General features: G+C 39.7%; 1 protein-coding gene across 1 annotated transcript; it reads left to right on the top strand.

Moving 5' to 3' along the window:
• Positions 341-2,879, top strand: LOC109847694. The gene is made up of 5 exons (XM_020416925.1): positions 341-617; positions 1,212-1,362; positions 1,724-2,086; positions 2,180-2,261; positions 2,547-2,879. Exons 1-5 carry the CDS (start codon positions 341-343, stop codon positions 2,877-2,879), a joined length of 1,206 nt encoding a protein of 401 aa, XP_020272514.1.

Below are 11,500 nucleotides of genomic sequence, written 5' to 3'. Positions count from 1 at the left end.
AGCTCATAATCACCAGAGGGATGGGCAACAGCAGGTTGCAAGGCCGAGTAATATGTCCAATTTTCAGAAGCTCAACTCGCAATACTTTATTGGGATAGAAGGCGGATATGAGGTCGAGATGTGGTTGCAGACTATGGACCACCTATTGAGGGCAACAAAGATACCAAATAAAGGTCGAGTGCATATTGTATAGCTGCAGCTTGTTAATGTAGCCAGAACCTGGTGGGACGTAGAGGAGGAGAAGCTGCGTAAGCCGACTTCATGGGAGATATTCTGAGAGAGTTTTCTAGAGACATTTTCCTTAAAGATAGCTTGTCTTGAGATGCAGAGGTAGTTTTTAATGGTGAGATGGAGAGCTAGTACTGTAGATGAGTATGTAGCAGAATTTTCTAAGCTCAGCAGGTTTGCCCTGGGGATGATGTCGAATGAGGTGGATAAGGGACAAAGGTTCATGCAGGGTCTAAATTTTGAGATCCAGACTCAGATTTATAGTAATAAGGGGATTGAGACTTATGCTGATGTCCTAGAGGTAGCTCGGAGAGTAGAACAGTTGATTGGGATCACGAACTCGGTGAGGAGAGGGGAAAACAAGCGCCTTGTAGGACAGACCTCTGGAGGTAACTAGCAGAAGCCTCAAATAGGAGGAGCACCGGCTAAGATCCAGCAGATAGGGACTATGAGACCAGCTTCGCAGCCAACCAACATGTTTTACCATTTTTGTAAATGAGGTGGATAAGGGACAAAGGTTCATGCAGGGTCTAAATTTTGAGATCCAGACTCAGATTTATAGTAATAAGGGGATTGAGACTTATGCTGATGTCCTAGAGGTAGCTCGGAGAGTAGAACAGTTGATTGGGATCACGAACTCGGTGAGGAGAGGGGAAAACAAGCGCCTTGTAGGACAGACCTCTGGAGGTAACTAGCAGAAGCCTCAAATAGGAGGAGCACCGGCTAAGATCCAGCAGATAGGGACTATGAGACCAGCTTCGCAGCCAACCAACATGTTTTACCATTTTTGTAGCAGGTCGGGGCACTTGATGAAGGACTGTAAAAGAGCTAACGGTTTGTGCCTAGCATGTAGGGTGGCAGATCATCAGCTCACCACTTGTCCTAGTAGAGGAGTTTCAGAAGGAACTTCAGGTAGAGCGATAGTACCAACAGGCCAGACTAGATCGAGTGGACAACATCTAAGGTCATCACTTCCCACACAGCAATAGATGTTTCGAGGATATCAGAGGGGTCAACAATTTCAAGGCCAGAGACAGTGGAGAGGTCCCCATTTTCAGCACTCATAGCAGTCACAGTATCAGCAGAGGTGCCCAGGACAGTACAGTCAGCAAGCTCAGCAGCAGCAGAGACAAGGTCAGGTTCTGACACTTACTGCTGGGCAGGAAGACGCATCTGGTGATGTAGTCACATGTATCATTTTGGTTTATTAAGTCCCTGCATTTACCCTTTTTGATTCTGGGACATCGCACTATTTTATATCTGCTCAGTTCATTGCATGACACACTATACTATGTGATAATTTAGATGCAAGCTGGAATATCCATACCAGTAGCGGGGTGTTATTGTCTAGTAGGGAGAGTAAGAAATGCCCAGTGGTAGTTTATAGTAGGGAGCTATTTGCAAACTTGTTAGTTATTAACACTAACAGGTTCAATGTTATTTTGGGGATGGACTGACTCTACAACTTCTATGCTACGATCAACTACTGACGCAGAAGCGTAGTGTTCAAGATACCAGATCACCCAGAGTTTGAATTCATGAGTGGTAGCAAAGTGATGGAGCAGCCAGAATATCAAGCTGGCATGGATGGAGTATTAACCTGTATGGAGGTTAAGGAGAAGCCCATACTAGAAATTGTTGAGGAGTTCCTTGATGTTTTACCTAATGAGTTGTCGGGTCTGCCACTAGATAGAGATATAGAGATCATCATCGATCTTATTCTAGGAGTTGCACCCATCTTAAAACCACCTTACCGGATGCCGATAGCAGATTTAGAGCAGTTGCGAAAGAAAATCCAAGAGTATCTTGATAAGAAATTTATCAGGCTTAGTACTTCACCTTGGGGAGCACTAGTGGTGTTAGTGCCAAAGCCGAATAGTAGCCGAAGGATATGTATTGACTAAAGGGAGTTGAATCGAGTTACTGTCAAAAATAAATAGCTAATTCTCAGGATTAATGATCTTTTCGATCAGCTCGGAGAAGCTAAGGTGTTTTCTAAGTTGGACCTCAGGTCAGGTTATCATCAGCTGAAGGTGAGAAAGGAAGACATACCCAATACCGCATTCCGCATATGGTAGGGGCATTATGAGTTCCTGATGATGTTGTTCGGAGAAATAAATGCTCCATCTACATTTATGAGCTTGATGAACAAGGTGTTTTCCTAGTATCTCGACTAGTTTGTAGTAGTGTTCATCAATGACATTCTTGTATACTCCAAGACTAAGGAAGATCATGCAGAGCATCTATGGACAGTGTTGGAAATCCTACGGAAGGAGAAGTTCTATGGAAAATTGAACAAGTGTGAGTTTTGACTGGAGCAAGTGTCCTTTCTGGAGCATGTAATTTCAGGAGCAGGTATCAATGTAGACCCGAAGAAGGTTGATGCGGTGTTGAGGTTGGATCCGTCTACATCTGTAATAGAAGTATGGAGTTTCTTAGGGGTGGCAAGATACTACAGGAAATTTATAAAGGATTTTACTAAGATTGCAGGACCACTTACTAGGTTGACTCAGAAGGAGGTCAAGTTTGTGTGGGCTCAAGAGTGTCAAGCATCATTTGAGGAGTTGAAGAACAAGTTGATGACAACACCAGTTTTGGCAATTCCGGATGAATCAGGAGGATTTAGAGTGCATAGGATGCTTCTGGTTTAGGTTTAGGTTATGTTCTGATGCAACATGCGAAGGTAGTAGCTTATGCGTCTAGACAGCTGAAGACACATGAGAGGAACTATCTGGTTCATGATCTGGAATTAGCGGCGGTAATTTTTGCATTTAAGCTATGACGGCACTATCTTTTAGGATAGAGAGTGGAGGTGTACACAGATCATAAAAGTTTAAAGTATATTGTTTATCAGAAAAAATTTAAAGAAGAAATGAGAGGAAATGAATTTGTATTAATCTCCCTAACTGACTTTGGAAAAGAGTAAATATAATCTCTCACAATAATGTTTCTCTAACTAACTTAGAAAAAGAAATTATAATTTTTCTTATCGGTTTCTCGATTTACAAAAGATAGAAAGAAAGATTGACAGAGATCCTTCTCTTTGTTTAAAACTGGATTCTTCTTAGTGGCAATAGGAGTTTGATTCTTGTATCCTATTGATGATCCGAGCACATCACTTCGTGGAACGTTAGTCTATTTCTCTTGACTTGACATCGGGAAGAACTTGCAAGGCAAGTTCTGAACGCTTAATGAGTTTAAGAACTCTGGACGAGTTTAAGAACTCTGTAAAAGAGTTAATTTTACAAAAGTAACTGATCCTTTTTAATTGGAATAAGCCGATCAGTTCTTCAATCGAAAATGGTTCAAAGCCAAGTTTTCAAAGCTCCAAAAGCTCCAACCATAGCCAATTCAAGATGATCCAAAAAAGGATCCTTTTGTAGTTGACTTCTTAGCTTTTTATAGATGTTTAAGGGGTGTAACCACCCCCTTAAATTGCTCCTTAATAAGGGTTTAATGCCCTTAATTCATGAAAAATAATTTTGGAATCGTTTAAAATGTGTTTGAATCAGTCAAACGCAAGATTCATGTTATGGAAACGACTGTCGCGTTTAGAACTAAAAACATGATAGTGAGCTCCACGTTTTGAACTTGAAATGTAGTGGTGTACTCCGCATTTTGAACTTGGAATGCAATGATGAATTCCATGTTTTGATCTTGGAATGCAGTGGTGAGCTTCGCATTTTGAGCTTGGAACACGGTTATGACTTCCGCATGTTGAACTTGGAATGCGGTGGTGAGCTCCACGCTTTGAGCTTGGAACACGGTGATGACTTTCACGTGTTGAACTTGGAATGCGGTGGTGAGCTCCAGGTTTTGAGCTTGGAACATGGTGATGACTTCCGCATGTTGCTTTGAAGAGATCATCAACTTGTAATCTCTTCTGTTAGAGTGTTGCAAGGATCGTCATCTTGAATTTGGCTCTTGAAAACATAAGAGTCGTCAATTTGTAAATCTCGTTTGTTGTGGTAAGAATCGTCAATTTATAACTCCCATCGGTTACTGTCGTGAAAGTCATCAGATTGCAACTTTCGTCTGTTGATGTGAAGGTCATTAGATCATAACCTCCATCATCAGTGCTTTGTGGGGATCAATCATCTGTAGTAATTTTTTGACAGCCTATAGAACCCCCTCCAAAGTTTTCAAAAGTTCGTGATTGACTGGAACGAAATTTTGAAATACTTTGGATCTCAATTTTGATCTTAGAATTGTTGGTTCCTTATCATAGAAGACTTGTTCACTACATCCCTTTTGAAGGTATCATAGACTTAGTTGAAGGGATTTTCTACTCAAGACACATGCAAGGGTGAGAACCATGCTTCTGCTTCTGAAATGTAGAGGTGAACCTCATGTTTGGCTTCTAAAAAGCGGAGGTAAGCCTCGCATTTGTCTTGTGAAACGCGGAAGTGAGTCTCGCATATTGCCTTTGAAACACAGAGGTGACCTCCGTGTTTTGATATTAGAATGCGGGGGTGACCCTCGTATTTGGAATTTGGAACACGGGGATGACCCTCGCATTTGGAATTTGGAACACAGGGATGACCCTTGTGTTTGGAATTTAGCACACGGGGATGAGCCTCGTATTTGGAATTTGGAACGTGGGGATGACCCTCATATTTTGAATTTGGAACGCAGAGATGACCCTCGCGTTTTGAATTTGGAACGCGAGGATGACCCTCGCGTTTGGAATTTGGAACACGAGAATGACCCTCACGTTTGGAATTTAGAATGTGGGTATGATCCTCGCGCTTTGACAATGAACACTTGTCATTCTGTTGAAAAGACCAAGTTCATGGGGGTTTAACTGTTAGAGGTATGATATTAACATAACAGTAATTTGGGGTCTTTTCATCCTATTGAAGAGGATTGATAAATTGATTTTGTCATTAGAGGTGTAATATTAACTTGATGAGACTGTATACTTGTGATTTGAACAAGATTTTGAGGACCTATCATTCTATTGAAGAGAGTTGATAAGTTAATTTTGTCAGAGGTGTGGTATTAACTTAACGAAATTGTGTACTTGTGATTTGAACAAGATTTTGAGGACTTATCTCTCTATTAAAGAGAGTCGATAAGTTGATTTTATTAGAGGTGTGATATTAACTTAACAAAATTATGTACTTGTAATTTAAATAAGATTTTGAGGACCTATTGCTCTATTGAATAGAGTCGATAAGTTGGTTTTGTTAGAGGTGTGGTATTAACTTATTGAAATTGTGTACTTATGATTTGAACAAGATTTTGAGGACCTATCGCTCTATTGAAGAGAGTCAATAAGTTGGTTTTGTCATAGGTGTATTGTTAACTTGATGGGGTTCTGTTGCTGTTTGAACAACTTTGTGGACTTATCATCCTATTGAAGATGATTGATTAGTTGATTTTGGTGGTGATGCACGTTGAAGTGCGTATACTGTCAGAGGTATTTTGTTAACTTAATAGTTTTAAGAATTCGTTATTCTATTTTAGAAATAACAAATAATCAACCCACAGTCTTGACTGAGACTTAGCAGTGGAAGAAAAAGGGGTAGATAGGACACGTTGCCTAGTGGGCCACTATCCATCAAGTCATTCAGTAACATTAGAGTATAACAACTATGATCAGAATAGAGGCACATCACATGGTAGGCCACTAACAATGAACAACGTCATTTGTAGGAATGACTATGTGAAAGTAATCAAGTCATTCAGCGTCATGGAAGTATGATGACAGTGATTGGAATAGAGGCACATCACATAGTAGGCCACTATTTTTCACAAGGGGTTGGAGAGTCAACTATCAGAGGTAACGGTTGACTTTGAGGAAATAGATTATTAGAAATGTATTGTTAACTTGATAGTTTTGTAGACCCGTCATCCTATTGAGGAGGATTGATGGGAGAATTAGGAGAAAATGGACTATCATAAGTGTATTGTTAACTTGATAGTTTTGTGGACCCGCTATCCTATTGAAGAGGATTGGTGGGAGAAATTTGAGGAAATAGACTATCAGAAGTGTTTTGCTAACTTGATAGTTTTGTGGACCCGCCATCCTATTGAAGAGGATTGGTGGGAGAATTTAGAGAAAATTGACTATCAGAAGTGTATTGTTAACTTGATAGTTTTATGGACCCGTCATCCTATTGAAGCGGATTGGTAGGAGAATTTAGAGGAAATAGACTATCAGAAGTGTATTGTTAACTTGATAGTTTTGTAGACTTATCATTTTACTAGGAAAGATTGATAAGTTGCTTTGGGGAGGATGACAACTCTAATAAATTCCAAATAACCAACTCCCACTCCGGAAGGATGATGTGCCTGCATGATGTCGAATGACTTTAACTATCAGAGGTGTATTATTAACTTGATAGTGTTGTGACCTTATCATTTTCAGTCTTAACCATGCTTTCTTCTTCAAATTTGAGCCTGGCAATAATCTCTCGAGCCTGTTCACCTTGGGAAACTAGTTGTCCCAGGAACGTCACTCTATAACCCCCATTTAGGCTAGGAGGTTGGTCTGCAGGTTGTGTCAACAGGTTTCCACCAATGTAGACTATATTATACCTGTCGAACATTGAAGAGCTATGCTTCGGAATCTCTTGATAAAGACTTTGATATGCTCTCCCTTCTTTTGCTTAGTAGCAAGAAGGGTAGGGACGAAGACTTCTATGTCGTCTTCGAGGAATCTTGACAGGAAGAGTCTCTCTAGTTTCGCCTTCTTTTGGATATATTCTACAAGTAGTTTCATAAACCATTCAAAGATAACCCCCTTAAGGGTGCCGATGAACAACCGAGCCAATATGGCATCATTTGATACCACATTCCTAGTCTATGACTTTAAATAGTAGATATGTCAGTTCGGTGACCTCGTGCCATCAAAAGCTTGTAAGGTCGCAACTTCAAACTTTGGAGGATAAGGGGCTTCATCCTATTCGGCAGGATAAGGCCTAACAACTCTCTCATCTTGGAGCTTGCGTCTATTGGCAATAGCATTGAGATGGACTTCCAGTTCTTCTATTTTAACCGACTGAGAATTTTGCTCATCCTCGACATCTCTTCCTTCTTCAGAGGAAGATTTTATGTTGTGAGCTTCTTGATCGAAAGTCTCAATTGCTTTTTCCTTCCCCTTCGATGAAAATGATCCTGCTCTTCGGGAAGATTTGAGCTGGGATGGCGAATTTATTTTTGGAGAGTTGGCCCTATCTGCTTCAATTTGAGCCATTAAGACCCAAAGTTTATTAATAGCCTCCTTATGTGCTTTGAGCATGGCTTGCTGCTCATCAAGTCTCTTCATAAGATCATTAAGATATCCTGCCATATAAATAAAGGTCTTGTGTTCTGTAAAAGAGCTAAAAGATTGAGATTCTACGATGGCTAAGTGTTCATCATCAGACTCAATTTCTTTAGCCAACTTCTGATAGTTAATGGGAGGTATGACTCCCTTTCGAGTCTGAGTATGTTGATAGATTCCATCAGACTCACCCAGGATCTCTTTCATGTTATAGGACTGATCCGTCTGATGATCTCCCTATACTCACCATGTTAGAAGTGACTCCAAAGTACTATTCTTCCAAAGTTGTCTTCTTGTGGGAACATTGTCGCTTACTGAGTAAAGCGATGTTTGTTAATCGGTCACCGATGGTTTGACTGCATGTAAATAGCATTGACATCCCGAGAGGACCGTAAAAATTAGTCGTTCACATTGGCATGAACGAGCGACCTATTGTACTAGTCTTTCTCTCGATATGAACTCTCTTAAGTCTATTGCAGAGACTCATGTTTGAATTAGAACCCCTGCCTATGATTGGGTAGAACTGACTCCTGGTGAACATGAATCTTGTTAAGATGCCTTGAATTTGTGGACTTCTTATGTCCTCCCATCAGTCTAGTCACGCTACGAATAACCCAATACGGGGGTCTCCCTACCCGATCAGTGAGTCGGGGGTCTAGGGGGCGGCGCGCCCCCGTCTGGGAGTCCGAGGGGAGTAGACAACCCCCCAGTGAGGTTCGGGACAGCTCCCCAAAAGTCCATAGTATACACCCGGTTCTGTATTAGGTTTTATTAATTAGGCCCAAATCTATTGTTTGAAATCCATGTCGGTCACCCTGAATGCAACACATCACGCAAGAGTCATGTTTTAACAATAAAATGTGAGGGTTGCGTTTAAGTAATTGAACGCAAGGTTCATGTTTGGGCAACTGAATGCGAGGGTTGCGTTTGAGAGTGTGGATGCCAGGGTCACATTCAACCCCTTTCTGAACACGAGGTTCGTGTATTGAGTAACGCAAAGCTCAGGTTCGCGTTTAACGCTGACTCGAGGTCCGTGTTTCATCTATGGAATGCACCATTGAGGGTCGTGCTTAGCGTAGCTCATGATGCTCTTGCTTGGGAACATAAATGCGAGGTTCACGTTTTAAAATAGAAGCACGAAGCTCGTGTTGAGGCTCACAAACACGGGGCTTGCGTTGGTTGGAGGATTGGCTTTCTCGGAACTGTGCTCATCGTAGAGACCTTCTCCTTTATCGAGTAGCATTCTTCTTAGCTTGATTTAAGGCTTTTGTTGCGACATCACTATCTTTAGTGATCAAGTTAGTCACGGTAATAGGCCTCTTATGACCTGGTACCTTTTGTTTGGGTACGGGTGTAAGACTTCTAACTCGATTGATGAGTTTAATTGGAGCTAAATCTCCCTCTTTGCAGATGAGCTATATGAATTTTAAGATCCAAAGGAGAGACATTCCTTTGGCGAGTCAAGAGAAGAAGTCTCCTTGGAGACTTTGCAGTTCTTGCGCATAGCTTTGGGGCTAAGGGATCTAGAGGAGAGAAACTTCTCTTACTTGGCTTGATCGAACTCTACAGTAAGAGCTTCAACCGTCCTTCTAGCGAGGTTAGTTTCGGATTGTGTCACCACTTCTTCATTGGTGAAAAGCTCATCCCCAGCAGAGTCGCCATCTTTTATTTATTGGAAAAATTTTAAATAAGAAATAAGAGGAAATGAATTTGTATTAATATTCCTAACTAACTTAGGAAAAGAGTAAATGCAATCTCTCATAGTAATCTCTCTAACTAACTTAGAAAAAGAAATTTACAATTTTTCTTATAGGTTACCCAATTTACAAAAGAGAGAAAGATCGATAGAGATCCTTCCCTTTGTTTAAAACTGGGTTCTTCTTGTTAGCTATGGGAGTTTGATTCTTCTATCCTATTGACTATCTGAGCCATTGACTTTGTGGAATGTTAGTCTATTCCTCTTGACTTGACATCATGAAGAACTTGCAAGGCAAGTTTTGAACTCTTAATGAGTTTAAAAACTATGGACGAGTTTAAGAACTTTGTAAAAGAGTCAATTTTAGAAGAGGAACTAATCCTTTTTAATCGAAATAAGCCGATCAATTCTTCAACCAAAAATGGTTCAAAAGCTAAGCTTTCAAAGCTCCAAAAACTCCAACCAAAGCCAATTCACGATGATCCAAAAAAGGATCCTTTTGTAGCTAACTTCTCAGCAATTTATAGGGGTTTAAGGGGTGTAACCACCCTCTTAAATCACTCCTTAATTAGGGTTTAATGCTCTTAATTATTAAAATATGGTTTTTTAACCGTTTAAAATATGTTTGAATTAATCAAACACGAGATTCGTGTTATGGAAACGACCCTCACGTTTAGAACTAAAAACATAGTAGTGAGCTTTGTCTTATGAACTTGAAACACGGTGGTAAACTCCGTGTTTTGAACTTGGAATGCGATGATGACTTTCGCGTGTTGAACTTGGAACACGGTGGTGAGCTCCGTGTTTTGAGCTTTGAACCCGGTGATGACTTTCGCATGTTGCTTTGAAGAGATCATCAAGTTGTAATCTCTTTTGTTAGAGTGTTACAAGGATTATCTTCTTGAATTTGGCTCTTGAAAACATGAGAGTCGTCAATTTGTAACTCTCGTCTGTTGTGGTGAGAATCGTCAATTTGTAACTGTCATCGGTTACTATCGTAAAAGTCGTCAGATTGTAACTTTAGTCTATTGATGTGAAGATCGTCAGATCATAACCTCCATCATCAGTGCTTTGTGGGGATCAACTATCTGCAATAATTTTTTAACGGCCTACATATATCTTCACTAAAAAGGAGCTCAACATGAGGCAACGGAGGTGGTTAGAGCTTATGGAAGATTACGATCTTGATTTACAATTTTACCTAGGACGAGTTTATGTGGTGCCAGATCATTTGAGCAGGAAGCATGTGGTGATGAGTGTTGACCATATAGTTTTGATGATAATTTGGCAAACAATTTATTACTAATAAGTTTTCTAGTGTCTTTGTGTTTATGGTTTCTTTTCAGGTATTTCAACACAAGTCAGTCAAACGTTAAAGATTCAAGTTCTATTGTGTGGTTTTACCTAGGTATATTGTTTAGTTTACTTACATATATTGTATGATTATATCTAAGCTCAATATATGTACACTTAACACGATTTTTGATGTTTTCTATCATATAAATGATTTCTCATCAAACGTTGTTACAATAACTTTTCTCTCATGCTTACAGCTCTTTAATATTTCATTGTATACATAGAATATATGCATAACATATATAAACATATTTACAAGTTCTATATTGACTTTCACTTTCATATAAAAACAGGTTTTCTAAGCAGTTTTCAAAAAACGGGTAGTTTTTACAAATGAAAATTGATTTTCTAAAACTTCTTTTTTAAACATGTTTATTTTATCATTTAGAAACTTTCCCCAAAGTTTTATTATTTTTGGACTTGATTTAATATTTTTTCTGGATTTTCAAACTAGCCCCAAAACCTGAATATGTACATATATCAGTTTTCGGTCGACCGGTACGGTCGACCGATAGTTGTTCCTTTTTTTAGTAAATTTCCAGAGAGTTTTCCGGTCGACCAGAATTTTCATCGGTCGACCGAAATTTCCATTCGGTCGACCGAAAATTTATGTCGGTCGACCGCCAGCTTTAAAAGTTCATTCTCTGGGTTTTTGAACTAATCGGTCGACCGGACCGGTCGACCGCCGAGTTGTCAGATAGTGTGTAACAGCTAGTTTTTTCAAATGAGTCTTTTGGTCTTTTACTTATTTCTAGCTGTTGTTTTGGGGTGCTATATATACCCCATTGCTGCTCTTCTTCTCTAACAACTAAGAAATCCAAGTTTGTTGTTTAACAAGATATTAATCGCGTTTAAGAGCTGTTTAAGAGTTGTTTCGTTAATCTGTTTTCAAGAGAAGTTTTTCTACAACAAGAAGAGGCTTTCAAATTCTATTGAGATCATCATTTCTA

The sequence above is a fragment of the Asparagus officinalis genome, chromosome 7 (genome assembly GCF_001876935.1).
Source record: "Asparagus officinalis chromosome 7, Aspof.V1, whole genome shotgun sequence".
Classification (NCBI taxonomy): domain Eukaryota; kingdom Viridiplantae; phylum Streptophyta; class Magnoliopsida; order Asparagales; family Asparagaceae; genus Asparagus; species Asparagus officinalis.
The sequence above is the reverse complement of the archived record's forward strand: the minus strand, read 5'-3'. Positions and strand labels throughout refer to the sequence as shown.